General features: G+C 44.9%; 1 protein-coding gene across 6 annotated transcripts in view; it reads left to right on the top strand.

The window, feature by feature from the left end:
* Window positions 1–19,072, top strand: part of MAST3 (microtubule associated serine/threonine kinase 3) — a 254,908-nt gene that overhangs the window by 180,726 nt on the left and 55,110 nt on the right. For all 6 annotated transcript variants that reach the window (XM_033954928.1, XM_033954927.1, XM_033954930.1 and 3 more), the window contains 2 exons: window positions 4,447–4,579; window positions 9,937–10,102. In XM_033954928.1, coding sequence (XP_033810819.1) covers window positions 4,447–4,579; window positions 9,937–10,102 — 299 coding nt within the window. The remainder of the gene's footprint in view (window positions 1–4,446; window positions 4,580–9,936; window positions 10,103–19,072) is intronic.

Here is a 19,072-nt window from a genome sequence, read left to right on the forward strand (position 1 = left end):
TCAACCTATCTTGTGTCCCAGCATGAATTCATGTTTCACTCAATTGGCTGTTTCAAGGGAATTAACCCTCCAACTTCCATTTGCAAAAATACCCAATGTTGTTCCTTCTATGAGCAATATTTAAATTATGAGGAACAACATTGGGTATTTTTGCTGAATTGTGTGACACTATTTGGGCTGAACATGAAGATTGAAAATGCCTGGTTAGCCCTGGACAGATGATTTGAACAGCCAGGAGCCTGTCCTGGCCATTTAAATCATTTTGAATATCTAGTCCAATGATAACAGAATTAGGGTGATTATAGAAACATAGAACTTTGTTGATCACTAAAAACAGTGGAGACTAAGGGTCTATCAAGCTCAGCATCCTGTCTTTGACACTGGCCAGTCTTGGTCTTTGGAACTGCCCATTGTGTCAGAAGCAATAGGGATTAAGTGACTTGCCCAGGGTCACAAGGAGTGTAGTGTAGCTCTAACCACTGGATTTAGAAGTTGGCTTCTTTTGGGATCTTTAACTCATCATCGCTAGGACTCGAATCTGAGTCCGTGGCACCTAACATAGAATGGAATTAGTATGGCAAAGTAATGAAGAATGGTCCAGCAGCCCCCACCCTCCCTCCACCTCACCTTATATTCGTTCCGAGTTTGCCGGCTTCCTTTTTCCCTAGCCGCACGCGTTCAAAAAGCCGTGCATTTAGCCAGCTCCCTCCCTCCACCTCACCTTAAATTTCGAGTTTTCCGGCTTCCTTTTTTCCGAGCCGCACGTGTTCAAAAATCCGTGCACGCGCGGCTGCGCGAGTCAATCAAACTTCTCCTCTCCTGCAACTTCCTGTTTCCGGTTGCGTCAGAGGAGAAGATTGATTGACTCGCGCAGCCGCGCGTGCACGGATTTTTGAATACGTGCGGCTCGGAAAAAAGGAAGCCGGAAAACTCGAAATTTAAGGTGAGGTGGAGGGAGGGAGCTGCCTAAATGCTACGGGCGGGCGGGCGGTGGCTGCGGGGACCGCGCGATCCTTGATACCTCACTGCGGAGACAAGACCATTCACCGCCCCGCGGGCGGTGAATGGCCTTGTCCCCGTCGCCGCAGCGACTGCTAGTTTTCTTCCCCGTTTTCGGCGGGTGACCCGCGGCTAAAATGCAGTGGCCTCGGGTAAACCGCCACCGTGTCATTCTCTACGATGAACCACTGGTCTGACCCAGCAAAGGCAATTCTTATGTTCTTATGCTCATCAGTGATGAGGCAGAGGAACAGCCAGGCGATAGAAGGCCGCAAAGCAGCCTGTCTAAATTGCTGCTGACGCTGCCGGTTTGTTAGAAAGTATTCATTTCTGTCCCACGGTTCGGATGGGAGAGATATATGGGTCGGGGGGGGGGAAGCGCTGCTGCTGGCGACTAGGGCTTATTTTTGGAGGTAGGGCTAATATTAAGACTTACCCCGAAAATCATGCTAGGGTTTATTTTTGGGATAGGTCTTATTTTCCGGAAAACACGGTACTTATCATTTCTGTAGTGCTACCAGGCTTATGCAGCATTGTACACCAAAACATGGAAGAGACAGCTCTTGCTCAAATGAGCTTACAATCTAGTTGAGACAGACAAACTGGACAAAAACATGTATCTAAATACAGTGCACAGGTGGGGGAGTTACAGAGGAAATGATAAGACAGGTATGGGCGCTTAGCAGGTGGGCTGGAGTTTGGAATTGAAAGCAGCTTCACAGAAGTGGGCTTTGATTCTGGATTTGAATGCTGTCAGGGACAGAGCTTGACGTAGCGAGTTAGGCAGTTTGTTCCAGGCATATGGTGCCACAAGGTAGAAGGTACAGAGTCTGAAGTTGGCCATAGAGGAGAACAGTCCAGATAAGAGAGACTTACCCAAAAAGTGAAAATCTCTGGATTCGGTCCAGAGGAATGCTACTAAAATGGTGCGTGGTCTTCGTCACAAGGCTTATGGGTACAGACTTAAAGATCTCAATCTGTATACTTTGGAGGAAAGGCGGGAGAGGGGAGATATATAATAGAGATGTTTAAATACCTTTGTGATGTAAATGCGCATGAGTCGAGTCTTTCATTTGAAAGGAAGCGCTGGAATAAGAGGGCATAGGATGAAGTTAAGAGATTGATAGGCTCAGGAGTAATCTAAGGAAATACTTTTTTACAGAAAGGGTGGTAGATGCGTAGAACAGTCTCCCGGAAGAGGTGGTGGAGACAGAGACTGTGTCTGAATTCAAGCAAGCATGGGATAGGCACTTAGGATCTCTTAGAGAGAGGAAGAGATAATGGTTACTGCGGATGGGCAGACTGGATGGGCCATTTAGCCTTTATCTCCATCATGTTTCTATGTGTATAAGGAAGAGGAGAGATACTGAGGATCTGCAGAGTAGGTTGCCAAAGGATGTGGTGAGAGTGGATAGCATAGCTGGTTTTAAGAAAGGTTTGGATAAGTTCCTGGAGGAAAAGTCCATAGGCTGTTATTGAGAAAGACACGGATGAAGCCACTGCTTGCCCTGTATCGGTAGCATGGAATATTGCTACACCTTGGGTTTTGGCCAGGTACTAGTGACCTAGATTGGCCAACTTGATGGACCATTGGTCTGACCCAGTAAGGCTGTTCTTATGTTCTAGGTCAGTAAGAATAGTTTGAACTGTATGTAGAAACAGGGAGCCAATGAAGTGACTTGAGGAGAGGGGTAATGTGGGCATAGTGACTTTGTCAAAATGTGAGGCATGCAGCAGAGTTCTGAACAGATTGAAGGGGAGAGAGATGTTTAGTGGAAGGCCAGAGAGAAGCAGGTTGCAGTAGTCTAGGCGAGAGATGATGAGGGTCTTAGCAGTGCACTCAGAAAGGAAGGGTCGGATTTTGGTGATGTAGAGAAACAAAACAACAGGTTTTGGCAGTCTGTTGGATTTGTGAAGAGAAAGAGAGAGATGAATCAAAGATTACCTTGAGGTAACAAGACAGGGATGATGAGGGTGTTGTCCACAGAAATAGAGAATGGGGGAAGAGGAGAGGCAAGTTTAGGAGAAAAGATAAGGAGCTCAGTCTTGGCCAAGTTTTATTTTAGATGGCATTGAGACATCCAGGTAGCAATGTCAGACAGGCTAATACCCAGGCTGGAATGTCTGTAGAGATTTCAGGTGTAGAGATATCTGTGAGTTATTGACATAGAAGTGATACTGGAAGCCATGTGAGGAGGTTGAACACCAAAGGAAGATGTATAGATGGAAAAAAGAAGTGGTCCCAGGACAGAGCCCTGAAGTACATTGACTGATAACAGGATGGCAGTGAAAGAGAATGCACCAGAGTATACGCTAAAGGTGCAATGGGAGAGATAGAAAGTAAACCATGAAATAACTAAGCTCTGAAACCCAAGCGAGGACAATGTATCAATGAGTAGATGGTAATTTACCATGTCAAAAGCTGCAGCTGGATCACAGAGAAGGATGACAGGGGCAGTGGAATGCCTCCCTCATGAAGAAATGCTAAGCAGTTAGAGCTGGTCAACTTGGAGAAGAAATGTCTGATGGGATATAAAGTTTATAAAATGATGAGTGGTGTAGAATAAGTCAATAGGAAATGGTTATTAACCCTTTCCAATAGCTTAAAGGAGTGTTCCTTTGATACTAATACAGTAGGTGGCAGACTTAAAGCAAATGTATGAAAAAAATACTTTCTCCAAATGAGCTAATGAATTTACCAGAAAATAGGGTTGAGTCTTGTAGTATGGCTAAAATTACATAAATAATTTTTTTTTAAAAAGGAAAAACTTTGGGCAAATTTCTGCAAAATCAGTCCAAAAACAATTAGCTGGCTATACTTGGGTGTCTCATACTTCAGGGAATGAACTTTCATAGGAGGATCTGCCCGATTCTTCTAAATGATCCTGATGGCCATTCTCAAACGAGATGCTGGGCTAAATTACCCTTTGTTCGGTCTCAATATGGCACCTCTGATCAGTGGCGTAGTGAGGGTGAGCGGTGCCCGAGGTGGTGGTGCCCTTCCCCCGTATCTTTTTAACTTCGGCATAAGCAGCCACCAACTTACTGCCCGCGTCGGCTTCGGTGCTCTCTCTGACGTCACTTCCTAGGCGCAGGTCCAGGAAGTGACGTCGGAGACAACGCCGAAGCCAACGCGGGCAGCGAGTTGGTGGCTGCTCACGCCAAACTTAAAAAAAGTATGTGGGGGAAGGGAAGGGGTGCGTGTGGCACGGGGAGGAATAGGAAGGGGAGGCCAAGAGGAGGAGGTCCCTGCCCTTCGAGGAAGTTGGCGCCCGGGATGGACTGCCCCCCCCCCCTCGTTACTATGCCACTGCCTCTGATGCCCTTGTCATCGTAGCTCTACAGAAAGGAGAGGGTGGAAATGGCAGGTGACATGCTATGTTTCCAATCTTTTTTGTGTGTTGTTATTTTAACCTTCACTAACTGGTCTGTATTGCTGTCTTGCAGTCTATTGATTACCTCGATGGGACACATTAAACTGACAGACTTTGGGTTGTCCAAGATTGGGCTGATGAGTATGACCACCAACCTCTATGAAGGCCATATTGAGAAGGACACCAGGGAGTTCATAGACAAACAGGTGCAGTGGAAGGACATCTTGGGTATTGTGGGTTTTTGGGGGCTGGGGGGGTTTCCTACTGATTGTATGTTCTGGCAAATGCTGAGTTGAACCCATCCCATGCTTATTGTGAAACTGCCCTGCTTGTCCATGTGATCATGGCAGGATCCTAGAAATGTACCATAATTCATCTGTAACCGAATTCCATACATATCTCCCAGTTTAGCTAAACTAATGAAATTAGGACCAAACAGCAACATAGTTGAACTGAATTAAGAAGTCCTTCGAGGACCAGTGTTGACAGTATTTGCACCTCACAGAGCATGACGCAAGGACAAATTTTACCCCCATCCTGTCCCCACGAGTTTATTCCCTGTCTTTGACCCATTTCTGCAAGCTCTGCCTTAACCATTTATAATATTAAAATGTTTGAGGCTTGTGCAGATGAGGACAGAGCTTGCAGGAATGGGGCAGGGTCAGAACTCGCAGGGACGGGATGGGAAATTGAGTTCCCGCAGGGACAGGGAAAACTTTGCCCCCATGTCATTCACTGTACACATTACTAAATGTAACTTGTCTATAGCTATTAGTGAAAAGGCATGAGCTAAATCCAAACTTAAATAAAAGCAAACAGCTGGTTTATGTCTAGAAATATGAAAACCAGTGTACAAGATGGATCAAAGCTTTTCTTACTCTAGACTAGAGAGTTGCGCAGGGACAGAAATCCCACCCATCCCCGCCAAAATCCCACCCGTCCCCATGAGGAATCCCTCCATCCCCTGCAAGGAATCCCATCCGTCCCCGCCCATCCCTATAAACTTCAGAAATAGTTATTTCATTTAATTATGCTACTGAATTAAAGACTCTGGTAGAGACGCATTTACAAATAAGCAAAGACACTTTATTCATTTGGAAATATTAATTGGGAAGAATACATACTTTGTAAATGGGTTTCTACCAAAGCCTCTAATGTAAATATAAAATAGAAATACTCAGCTGATGAGGACCCCAAAGCTTTCAGCTGAGGACTTCCTCTGCAGTTGACCAGGGGTCCCTTTTGCCAAGCTTGACAGGCAGCAGTAGCGTCCATGAGTCACAGATGCTGGCACCTCAGTGGCTCATGGATGCTGCCAGCGACTGCTGCGCTTGATGGAGGGGAGTTCTGGCCATCTCTAGAGGAGGTCCTCTGCTGGCAGTGCTTGGGGATCCTCACCAGCCACAGCAAGGGTCAGCAAGTACTACAACACTGTAGAAATAAAATCAGAAATGCATTTCCTTTTCTTTTGAATACAATACAAAGACATCTGCTATATACATTTCCCAAAGCTAATATATTTTATTCAATAAATTATGTTTTTTACCTTTGTTGTCTGGAAACTTATTTTTCCATCAAGTTGGTCCCAGTTTCTTTTTCCGCTTTCCCATCTTCTGTAAATTCTTCTTTTGCTGTCCATTGGTTCCTCCTACCATGGTGCAGCATTTATCCCTTTCTCATCTTTCTCTCCTGCTCACCAGCCTCATGCCCGACATTTCTCCTTCTGTTCTATCACCCCATCTCCAGCACCATGCCACATCTCTCCCTCCATTCTTCTCACCACTATGTCCAACATTCCTCCCTCTTGCATCCTTTTCAATCTGTCCTACTGTTCCTTTCCACCACATTTCTCACTCTCATCTTTCTCTTCCCTATCATCTGTACCTCACTCCCTCCCTATGACCAAAAATTCTCCTCTTTCTTCCATTCCACTTGTGTACACAATCATCTCTCTTTCCCGCTCACTGACACACCCACGCCCAATTCTCCCTTTCTATTCCCTCCCCCATCTTAGCATATCTTTCCCTCCCTTCCTCTCTCGCCAGTTCATGCCTTCTGTGTCCAAAAACGCATTCCCTCCCCCACTTCAGCATCTCTTTCCCTCCCTTCCTCCATCCTCTGTCCCAAGTTCATGCCTTCTATGTCCAAAAATACACTCCCTCCCACCCCTTCATTCGAGTCCAGATAACAGCAGGGGTTGGAGGCAGCCTGCAGCACACCATATGTCTTCCCCCAAAGTCAGAAGTGACGTCAGTCTGGCGGCAGCTGAGGTGTCAGGTGTGAGGGGGTAGATACTGGATGTAGGAGGTGAGAGGAGACAGACTGTAGATAGAAAGGGGGAGGGATCAGACACACTGGATGAAAAGGGAAAGATAACAGACAAGCTAGAATGCCTGGGGAGAGAGAAAAAGACAGATGATGGATGTAAAGAAAAGGAGAGGGGAGGAAGACATTGAATGGAAGGGAGGAAGGGGGAGGATGCGGATGGAAGAGAGGAAAGAGAAAGATGGGGTAGACTCTGAATAGAGGGAAGAGAAAGAGAAGTGAAGCAGATGTGGGCTGAAAGGGGGGGAGAGAATGATGGGCAGATGCTGGATGGAAGGGGTATAGAGAAGGGTAGATGATGGATGGGGTGACAGAGGGGGCAGAAAGGAGGAAGAGAGGAGACAGATCAGATGCTGGGCAGAAGCAGGTGAGAGAGGGGCAGATGCTGGATGGAAAGAAGAAGAGGGGCAGATGCAGGATGGAAAGGAGAAAAAGAGGGCAGATGATAGAAATGGAGGAGAGGGAAGATGCTGGAGAGAAAAGAGAGAGAAAGGACAAATGCTGGATAGGAGAGAGAGGGGGAAATTCTGAATAATGGGAGAGAAAGATGATAGAATTAGTGACAGACTAGGAAATAAGAAGAAGTGGAATAAGAAAGCCAGAGTGAGGGAAAGAAATGGCAAGTTTTGGTAGACAGAGCAGACCATCCAAGCTCACGGGACTTCAGAAATTTGGATCATTCTGGTAGTGGCAGAGCAGTTTTCATCCTCGCTTGCTGCAGTCCAAGATCCCAGGTCGCAGCTCCTCGCTGCGTTTTTGCAGCTTCGGCTCAGCAGCCCTCGGCGTCCACCGATCCCCGCTCAGCTCTGAGCCACAGATCCACAGATCACAGCTCGTGCAGCAGAACCGGGCCCTGCATGCTGCGCGTGACCGGCAAAGTTAGACATTTCGGGTTTGTCCTGGGGGGCAGGAGGAGGAGGAGGACTCTGTCTACCCACTCTAGCCTGCACGTGACACCTCCCTACGAATCAGCAACAGTCTCTGTCACGTAGGCATGGAGCTCAGCATGTAGGCACATAGAGTCTGGGTACCTATGTGCTGAGCTCACTGCCTACGTGACAGAGACTGTTGCTGCTGATTTGTCGGGACTTGGGAGCTCAGCTCAGCGCTGGACCCAGACCAGAAATTAGGTAGACCTTGGAATAGGAACCCCGAGTCCATCCCCGTGGGAGTCCTGTCAATCTTGGATGGATCTCCATGGGAGTCTCGTAGGCCTGGGAGGGGTCCCTGTAGGTGTCCTGTGAGCCTGGGAGGGGTCCCTGTGGGAGCGCCGTTGACCTAGGGCAGGGGTAGGCAATTCCGGTCCTCGAGAGCCGGAGCCAGGTCAGGTTTTCAGGATATCCACAATAAATATGCATGAGATAGATTTGTATCTCAAGGAGGCAGTGCATGCATATCCATCTCATTCATATTCATGGTGGAGATCCTGAAAACCTGACCTGGCTCTGGCTCTCGAGGACCGGAATTGCCTACCCCTGACCTAGGGGAATCCCCATTCCCGTGCAGACCTCTACTCTAGACCTGTGGTTCCCAACCCTGTCCTGAAGGACCACCAGGCCAGTCGGGTTTTCAGGATAGCCCTAATGAATATGCATGAGAGAGATCTGCATATAACAGAGGTGCCATGCATGCAAATCTGCTCCATGCATATTCATTAGGGCTATACTGAAAACCCGACTGGCCTGGTAGCCCTCCAGGACAGGGTTGGGAACCACTGCTCTAGACCTCAGTAAACTGAAGAACGTCTAGGTTCAACTGCCAAGCCTGGCTTCTTGGCTAACCTATTCTGAAAATGACAAGTGATCCAGCGTTTATTGGTTCCAGCTAGTATAAGGGGCGCCTGGGGTGGTGGTGCTCCTCCCCACCACGCATGCACCCCCTTTGACATCACTTCTAGGTATGGGTCCCAGAAATGACATCACAGAGAGTGCCAAAAATGTACGGGGGAAGTCAAGGAGAGGAGCGGGGGAGCAGGTGGGGGTGAGTGGAAAGGAGGAAGGGTGCCACCACGCCCTTAGGAAGACTGTGCCTAGGGCTTACCGCACCCCCTTACTACGCCACTGGTTCCAACCATCGTTGAATGGTGATAGTAACTGATCTTAAGCTGAGTTACATTGTAAAAGGGTGAATGCTCTTTGAAAATGGGGAAGACAATAAATAGGTAATCATATAAGAAGGTTCATGTTACTTCTGCTTTCTCAAATCAGATCCAGCCTCCACTGGGCAAAAGGAGCAGGAGGATACTCCTGGGTCAAAAAATATCCACCTTCCATTCTCCACACCTTAAAAGCTTTTCCCATAAACTTTTTGTTGTAATACAGCTGATGAGCCCTAGGTCTAAACTGTCTCAGAGCTGAATGGGGACACATAGGTTTTCTTTACTCTTGAAAGTAAAGGTTGGGATGGAGTGGAGAAGCAGTCTAATGGTTAGAGTGAACTAAGAACCAGGAAAGCCAGTTTAAATCACACTGCAGCTCCTTGATACCTAGGGCAAGTCGTTTAAACCTCCATGGCGTCAGGTATAAACTTTAAGTGAAATTTTTTTTTTTGCATATCTTTAGTAATTTTTCAGTCTAAAAACAGTGCATAAAGGAGTACATACCAGTAATTTAAAAAAACAGGACTTACATCAATCAATAAATATATGAGAAACCATTTTCACCCCGCCCCCACTCTAATTCCAATGTATTCAATAAATCATATAACAGTATATAATATAATATCCCTCTCCCTCCCACCCCCCCACCCCTTCCCTGGATGTGGGCATCAAACCGGAAATAAGGGAATAAACTAATTAAGATTTATAAAACTTTAAGTGAAAATGATTTTATTGAGCAAAAGAAACAAATCAAAGTAAAGACAATAGGTTCTTCCATTGTGAGACTCAATATTTTCCAACCAATATAAAATCAAACCCTCCATCCCCCCCCCCCCCCTTGGGTCCCTGTGGCTAAAGTCTATTGCCAGCAGGTCCTAAGGAAATAGTAATAATGCACACTCGCTGATAAAAGCAAAACTCAACAGTTCAAAATTCTACTGTGGGAGAGCGGAGTCAAAGTGTTCCAGAACAGCTCCCAAATTGCCTGGAATTCATATTCTCTCTCTCAGCACTTAAAGTAAAGCATGCCTGCAGCCCTAACAATAAAAGGAGGGAGCTACTTTATAGCTTCTTGGAAAGATGGGGAAATTTTGTCTTGGATATTATTCTCTTCTGGTAATTATTGTGTGGTCTTTCCAGGTGTGCGGGACTCCAGAATATATAGCCCCTGAGGTAATCTTGAGACAAGGATATGGAAAGCCTGTGGATTGGTGGGCCATGGGCATAATCCTCTATGAATTCCTTGTTGGCTGTGTCCCTTTCTTCGGAGATACCCCAGAAGAACTCTTTGGACAGGTTATCAGTGGTAAGACTGGAGCTTTCTCTATTTCCTGCTCGCTCCTCCTTCCTCCACCCCCAGCAAGCCAAAAGGGCAGGAGCTCCATCTTGCTTCCCTTTTAATTAGAAATAATAATAAAAAAATTATCTGTTTCTCAATTTGTACCATATGTGTACCTTCCTTTGTCATGTGTTAGTGAAACCTGTTGTCAATCAGTATAGTTGTACCCTTCCTCCAGTTTTATATAGATTTGTGATGATGGGAGGGATGGTATACAGAAGCTGTGAAAAATTTTTACAGACACTATTTCAGTATCAAAATTTATGTTTTAAGGTTCATGATTTTTTTTTCTCACTTCTGTTTTATGTTCTTGATTGAGATGAATGGATTATCTGCTTTTAAACGTGCCCCCTCCCCTTCTCCTCACTCCTTTTGTTATGTCTAACAACTAAGAAGAGACTCTTGAAGTATAGCCTAAATGTCAATCATTACTTCAATATAACTGCTGTTTTTAAAGCTCATGAGAGCATCTCGGCATTTGCATTGTGGTAGGTGGGACATTATTCTTCAGCAAAATTAAACAAATAAGGACATTTCACATCTAGGAAACATAGCAGGTTTGTTTCCCCCTGGAAGAACCATGTTTACATTTTGTCTTCTTGTAACATGAGTGTGATGCAGTGGTTAAAGCTATAGCATCAGCACCCTGAGGTTGTGGGTTCAAACCCACGCTGCTCCTTGTGACCTTGGGCAAGTCACTTAATCCCTCTATTGCCCCAGGAACATTAGATAGATTGGGAGCCCGCTGGGACAGACAGGAAAAAATGCTTAAGTTCCTGAATAAATACATGTAAACCGTTCTGAGCTCTTCTGCGAGAATGGTATAGAAAACTGAATATATAAATAAATAAAAGAAAAGGCTTGGCTTTGACCTCTGCTGGTGAAACTTGCCCATACCTAAAACAAACTAAGTTTTATCTTTTGCCATTTTTTTCTGTGTACATCCCCGCCCCTGCATCTCCATTGGTTTGGAAGCGGTGGAGCTCTCAACAAGGTCACTAAATATAAACAAACAACAAAGAGGGTGGAATAAATCGCCAGAAATATCAGAATGAATCATAAGATAATAATAATAACAGTTATTCCATCTGCTACACAGACTAATAACAGATATTCCATCTGCTACACAGACTAATCTTTTATGCAATCATTTCCATTTCAATTTTCATTACACTTTTGTTTTCCTTCTTAAAGATGCCAAAATAAATGTTTCCCACTTTTTCTTCTGATCTGATCATTTCCACTGAGTATCTATAGAACTTTCATGATAATCTGATAATGCAGGCTGTCAGGACTACATTAAAAATAACACATACAATGCATGCTGGCAGAAAAGGTGTATTTTGGCTAACTCAGTACCACCCATTGTTCCACATATTACTCTTTAACTAAGGGCGTCATCCAGCAAAAGCTTAATTGCCTGCCTAGCAAAGCCCTCTCACTTAGTCCAACTTGCATTTTATTCTTTAAAAAAAAAAAAAAAAAAAAGAACAAAAACAACGCAGTCAATCAGGCATAGCAGCATCAAGAGATAATAAACAGGAAATAGGCTCATATACTCAGATAGCCCGTCCCTCCACATTAACTAAACAAAATCAAATTCAATACCCTTCAAAAATTTGAATATAAAATATGAATATAAATATGATATATTGTACTTAAAGTATTCATGAAGGAAAATCAAGTGTGTGTTTAAGATTATATGTATTTTTCTAATACACTTGTTGTAATATGAAAAAATGAATAAAGAAATTAAACATAAATTCAATACCTTTCCTTCTACTGTAGATTTCCACTGCAAATAACTACCTGACTTGACTGAGCACAGCCTCACTACCATGCATCTCAAGACCCATCAGTCACACACACTGAAGTCTATTTGAGTCTATCCTTTTCTCTAAGTCTATCTTTTTTTAAGTCTATTGGAGTCTATCCTTTTCTAATCTCCTTGCCCTTAAGGCAGTGATCTTCACAATTGTTAAGTGAGGGTAGTTTTGGGTCCAAAAGGAGTGAAAGAGAGCTGACAAATATGTTCCTACTTTGGGCCATTACACCAATAACGCTTCTTGACATTCATTCCTACCAGAACACCTAGCCTTGATCACACACGCAGAACACAGATAATAAACCCTATGCAAATACAGGATTACAAACTAAATTGTCCTAATATACACAAATGAAACCCTAAGATGCCAGACTCTGGATGCAGTACTACTACACCAGAGAAATAGAAACAAATGCATTTCTTCCTGAACAGTGCAAAATATAAACAGCAGATGTAAATTCTCAAAATTGGCATATTTCAGTCACTAAATTGGAAATAAAATCATTTTTCCTACCTTTGTTGTCTGGTGATTTTATTTTTCTAATCATCTTTTCTCACTTTCTGGTTGCACTTCTTTCTGTCTGTGATCTTATCTGTGTTTCTAGGGCCGTCTTATCTATTTGCTGTTTTTCTCTCCTTCACTTTCTGACCACATCTTTCTTTGGGATTAACTTTTAATATTCAACTTTCTTCAAATTTTCTTTTTCCTGCTCAAATCTGTCTACTTTTCTCTGTCTTCCCTTCCCATCTATGCATCAGCACCATCTCTTTCCTTGCTACTCTTTGGTTTTTGGCCAGGTACTAGGAACCTGGATTGGCAACCGTGAGAGCAGGCTACTGGGCTTGATGTCCATTGGTCTGACCCAGTAAGGCTATTCTTATGTTCTCTCTGACCTTCCCTTACATCCATGTGTACCATCTCCTCCTGTCTTCTCCCCTATTCCCATTTTTTCTTAAATAGCATTTTGCCATCTCTCTCCCCCTCTGGTGATCTGACATCTTTCTCCTTTCCTTCCCACAGTCTGGCATCTCTCGCCCCTCCTTCCCATCCCCCCTTCTCCTTTCTGGTCTGGCATTAGAAATGACACAGTGGTTGTTACTCGCGGGTAGTCGCGGGTAACCCGCCGAAACGGGGGAGAGAAAGGAAGTGGTTACCGCAGGTATGGGGAGAAGACCATTCACCGCCCCATGGAACAGTGAATGGCCTTGTCTCCGCAGTGAAGGGAGGGAACATGCGCGGTCACCAATCGCGCTTCCTCCCTCCATACTGATAGCCGTCGCCCGATCGCCGCCAGTGAAGCATCTCCCTCCATCCTGATAACTGCTGCCGCCTGAGCCAAATCGCCACCCAAGCATCTCCCTCCCTCCCTCGCCGCCACCGCCTGAGCCCGATCGCATTTCCCTCCCTGCCTTACCTTCGCGGCAGGGAATTTCTCTAAATGTGCTTCTTTACCAGCAGCCGGAGCATTGAAATCATGTGTGGCTGCCTTAAAGGTCATCTCTGACGCAACCGGAAATTGCATCAGAGACGACCTTTCCTGCAGCCACATGCAATTTCAACACTCCGGCTGCTGGTAGGAAACATGTTTAGAAATTGCCTGCAGCAAAGGTAAGGGGCAAGGAGGGAGAAAGGGAAGAAAGGTGGGGTGGAGAAAAACAGACCCTGAAGGGACCTGGTGAAGGAAGTGGGGAGAAGACGCTGGGAAATGGTGAAGAGAGAGTGGGGAGAAGACGCTGGGAAATGAAAAAGAGAGTGGGGAGAAGACGCTGGGAAATGGAAAAGAGAGTGGGGAGAAGACGCTGGGAAATGGGGAAAAGAGAGTAGGTAGAAGACGCTGGGAAATGGGGAACAAGATGCTGAAGGGAAATGGGGATGACAGAGTGGGGAGAAGACAGTGGGAAATGGGGAAGAGAGAGTGGGGAGAAGATGCTGAAGGGAAATGGGGAACAGAGAGTGGGGAGAAGATGCTGAAGGGAAATGGGGATGACAGAGTGGGGAGAAGATGCTAGAAGGGAAGAAGACAGAGATGCCAGACTATGGGGGAGCGGAGGGAAGAAGATGGGTGCCAGACCAATTGGGGGGGGGGGTGAAGGGAGAGGCACAGTAACAGAGCAAATAGAAGGCGCAGAGAGAAGACAGACAGTGGATGGAAGGAATTGAATGAAAAGATGAGGAAAGCAGAATCCAGACAACAAAGGTAGAAAATAAATTATATTTATTTTCTTTTTCTTTCTCATTTTCTTTTTTTTTTTTTTTTTTTTGCTTTAGGATAAAGTAGTATATTAGTTGTGTTGATAAAAATGTATAAACAAAGCCCTGCCAGCTGAACATCTCTTTCTCCAGTTTAGCAGCCAGAATTTTGATTTATAAGGAAGGAATAAGCTAAATTTTGCAGTACTGAGGCTTATATGGGTGCTATGGGGATAGGGCGGTGAATGGGATGGCAGTGACGGTGACAGGGCAGTGAAGGGGACAGATTTTTTCCCTTGTGTCATTCTCTAGTGCCCACCTCCTTCACCTGAGAACCAAGGGAGACTGGACACCATCAGAATCTAAACGACACATCAACTTCCTGGAGCTCAGGGCCATCAGAAATGCTCTCTAGAGTCTATCCTTCCCCTCTCTATACGGTATTCGCTATGCATGCAAACTGGGAAAATCCCTTCTCTTCAGAATCACAGGTCTTTGGAACGACCTTACTACCCCGCTGCAGATCCGGGGCTCCCTCCAATTATTCCGCAAGCAACTGAAAACCTGGCTTTTCACTAAAATGTAATTCTATCCCCCCTTACTCTTCTCTTCTATATATAAGTTCATGTAAACCTTTTTTTCCTTCTCTTCCTATATTTTAAGTTCTTGTAAACCGTGCCGAGCTCCACAACATCCGTGGAGATGATGCGGTATATAAACTTAAGGTTTAGTTTAGTTTAGTTTAGAGAATGACACAGACACCCATTCCTGCAGTTAACCACGGAAAACTTCAGGAATGGGGAAAATTTTGGTCAGTTTACCGCCAGTGCAGGAGTAAGGCTTTTCACCACCCCGCAATAAAAAAACCTTGTTCCCGAGGAAAAAAAATATGATTGCCTGCAGGTTGAACCGACCCCTCTATGTCTCCCTCCCTACCTCCCCTCCTGCACCACATACCTTAGACTGGAGCTTCAGGGATGGAAGAAAGAACTTTGCAGGACTGCTCCAGGGCCTTCCTTTGGCAGAGTCCTTCTTTCCGATGTAACTTCTGGTTTTCACAGATGGAGGGACTCAGCCGAAGGAAGGCAACACAAGCAGAAACTCTGGTGCAAAATGTCAAGCTCCCTTAGGAAGGTAGAGTAGCGAGAACAAAACCTGGTGCAAGAAGAAGTAAATTAAACTCTGCCACACCCAAACGCTGGTAAATTTTACCTGCAAGAGACTTTCCACACTCTTCCTTCTGAGAGCTAAGTTACCAACAATGTAACATTTGTCTTCCTCTTTTCTGTCATTTATATATATATATATATAATTTTTTTTGAAGTACAGTAAAACCTTGGATTGCAATTAACTTGGTATACAAGTGTTTTGCAAGACAAGCAAAACATTTTATTAAATTTTAACTTGATATACAAGCAAGGTCTTGCAATACGAGTACATACAGTATACACACATCTCATCACAACTGAGCTAATGGTTCTTTTCTCTCTGACACTGCAAGAGTGTAGCGACTGTTCAAAGTCTTCCAATATGAGTACATACAGTATACATGCATCACAACTGAGCTGATGGTTCTCTCTCTGACGCTGTGGGAGTGTAGTGACTCTTCTAAATGAGCGAGGTCTTGCAATACAAGTACATATAGTATTTTGTATTAAAGTTTTTGGGTTTTGGAATGAATTGTCAGTTTCCATTATTTCTTATGGGGAAATTTGCTTTGATACACGAGTGTTCTGGATTACAAGCATGTTTTCAGAAAGAATTAGGCTGAGTGGTATCAGGAGACATGCACTTTCAGACAGAAACCCTAAGGCAGTGGTCTTTACTGCAAGGCTCACGAGCCAATAGCGGCCTGCAGAGACCTTCTGGGCAGCCTACGCTGCAGTCCGGGATTCCATCCGCCTCCTACAGGGATCCATCGCTTCTCGTTCACAGAAGTAGCTCATGCACACTTCAGGCCACCGGCAGCTTGAGTGAGGTAAAAACATGCTGCCTTTGGTGGTCCAGAAGCTTTTCCTCCGCTATTGCTTCCCACCTACACAGGGACATAAAGCAGTAGCAGAGAGAACCTCCGGGCTATTGAAGGCAACAAGTTTACCTCACTCACGCTGCTGGTGGCCCAAAGAGTGCAAGAGCTATTGCTGGAAAGGAGAAGGGTGAAGAACTACTGGATCCCTTGGGTGGGGAGGGACACAGGGGGATCATTAATTCTGGACCATGGAGATGGGGAGGAAATAAAATAGAGATGCCATACCTCTGGGGGAGGGAAGGAAAAGTGAAGGGGAGGATACAGATGCCAGGACATGGTAGAAGGAAGGGGAGAACAGAAGATACCAGACCACAAGAAGGGAAAAAAGAAGAGAAACGTGTCAAACTAGTAGAGGGGGGAGGAAGGAGAGAGAGAGAGAGAGATGCCAGACCAGGGAAGGGAAAGAGGAGAGAGAGATTCCAGAATAAGGTAGGGAAGAAAAAGGAAGGGAAGGAGATGAGAGAGATACCAGACCACAAGGAGGAGGCAAGGGAAGGAGAGAAATGTCAGAATACTGGAGAGGGAGGGAAGGAGAGAGAGATGCCAGACCATGGAAGGGAAGAGAAGGGAAGGAGAGGAGATAGATACCAGACCACAGGAAAGGGAAAGAGAGAGATGTTAGACTACAGGAGGGGAGAGGGAAGGAGAGAGAAAAGCCATATCAGGGAAGGGAAGAAGGAGAGAGAAGCCAGATCAGAGAAGGGAAAGAAGAGAGAGAGAGATTCCAAACTAAGGTAGGGGAGAAGGGGAAGAGAAGGATAGAGAGATGCCATTGGATAAGAAAGAAGAAATTAGATCTTTCCTGCCAATTGTCTTTCCTTTTAATCCAACCAAACCGGTCCATATTCCCTCCCTTCTGTGAATGTACTTTCATTATGATCTATGTACTTTTATGGCTCTTACATGGTTAATTCCAAGAAGTAAGTTAGTTTCTCTTGTTAAATATTAACTGCTTCATTCTGTGTTATTGAATGTTTGGATTATTACTATTTGTTAAAATTGTTTGAGTAGGACAGCTCTGAGAAAGGAATACTGTATACTCAAATATAAACCTAGATTTTTGGGCTAAGTACTTATCATCTCTATAGCCTTGCTAGATGTATTCAGCACTGTACATTAAACATGTAAGAGATGATCCCTGCTCAATACAGTAGATCTTATCATCTAATTTAAAACAGGAGAAAAAGGAGTTAGGGAATTTCTCAAAGAGGGAATAATAAAACCAGACATGGACCCATCACAGGTCTTTCCCTGGACCTACCTTAAGCCCTGTTGATCCAGTGGTGAGCCAGGGCAAGAGTGATCCTCCTTTGCTTCTGCTCCGTGCAGTCTCACTGCTCAAAATAGCTGATGCAAGTTCCCACAGACTGCCATGAGTTCAGTTTATATTTGAGTCAACCTTTTTCCCCCTTTTTGGAGGAAGAAAAGGCTACCTCAGTGTATATTCGGATGGGTTTATATTCAAGCATATATGTTAATATTACTGCTAGGCCTTTCAAAATACTCCAGGAGAAGGCTGCACAGCACCCTTTTAGGGAAGAGCTCAATGCTCAAAGCTCTTATGCCTATTGACTAGCAGATAGAAATGGAGAGCAATCCACAGGTTCTGGACTGGTCTGCTTAGATTATAGGAAAGAAAATTAGCAAGTAAGACTTAATTTCTCCAGTAAAGTACCAAAACAATAGTTTTTAGTACCAAAACAATAGTTTGGCATGCAAGATGATCTTGCAGCAGTCTATTGAAATATGTCTGTCTCAGTTTATGCAAAAATTATATGTTGGACATGTTTGCTTTTAGGTGACAACATGGTGGTTATACTCAAGGATATACTCAAGGGTTATACTGAAGGGTTTATACTCAAGGTTTTGAAGGCACTTTGGAAACAATGCTCTTTCTATGTGTCCCAGGTTTTTTATCCGGCCTCTGAGCTCTTTCTGCCCACTTCTCCCTATACCTATTTCTTGCATACTTAAATCAAGTACTGGTTTTTACCTCCCCTGGAGGCATGTCTTCCGTGGAGATAATGCGGTATATAAACTTAAAGTTTAGTTTAGTTTATTCCACAGTCTTTTTCTCTCTCCATAAAGTAGCATTTGCTCATGTTTCCTCATAGCCTTACACCCTCCAGGGTCATCTCATGATCTGTTGTCCTTGTAGGGCAGACGTGTCAAACTCTGGCCCACAGTGTCATACAATTTGGTCCGCCAAACAATTAAACATTTGTAATTAAGCTGGCCTACCGGGAGGACGAGGCATCCTGGAGGACTAGGCGGACCCGAACGACGACGGCAACCGGGAGAGTGCAGGCAACCACAAGCAACAGCACAGAGCATTGGGGAGCACAACGTCGCACCGCGTGGCAGCCGTGAGACTTGCCTGCCAGAAGGCATCAGCTGTAGATTCACGCACCAAGTTTGAGGCGTGTGAATCTACAGCTGATGACTTCCGGCGGGCAAGTCTCGCGGCCGCCACACTGTGCTCCCGACACTCTCTACTGCCGCTTGTGGTCGCCTGCACTCTCCTGGCTGCCGTCGCCATTCAGGTCCGCCTAGTCCTCCCGGCTGCCTGCACCATTGAAGAGGTGAGTTCTGTCTCTGTCTATGATTATCACTTCAGTGCACATTTGTGTTAAGATAGCTCATCCCAGAATCAGTTTTGCATTCATAAACCATCTACCTGACCAGAAAGTCAACTCAAGGTGGTTTTTAGTGTCAGCAATTGACTATTGCCTCAAAGTGATATCATAGAAAAGCGTTATCGATGTCCAGAGAGGGATGGAAGTACTAAGTGTACATTTAGGAGGATACTGGGCTTGATGGACCTTCGGTCTGTCACAGTAAGGCAGCTGTTATGTTCTTATGTCAGGAGAGGTTGTAACCCTATACTTCTAA

This window comes from Geotrypetes seraphini, chromosome 8 (genome assembly GCF_902459505.1).
Source record: "Geotrypetes seraphini chromosome 8, aGeoSer1.1, whole genome shotgun sequence".
NCBI classification, from domain to species: Eukaryota; Metazoa; Chordata; class Amphibia; order Gymnophiona; family Dermophiidae; genus Geotrypetes; species Geotrypetes seraphini.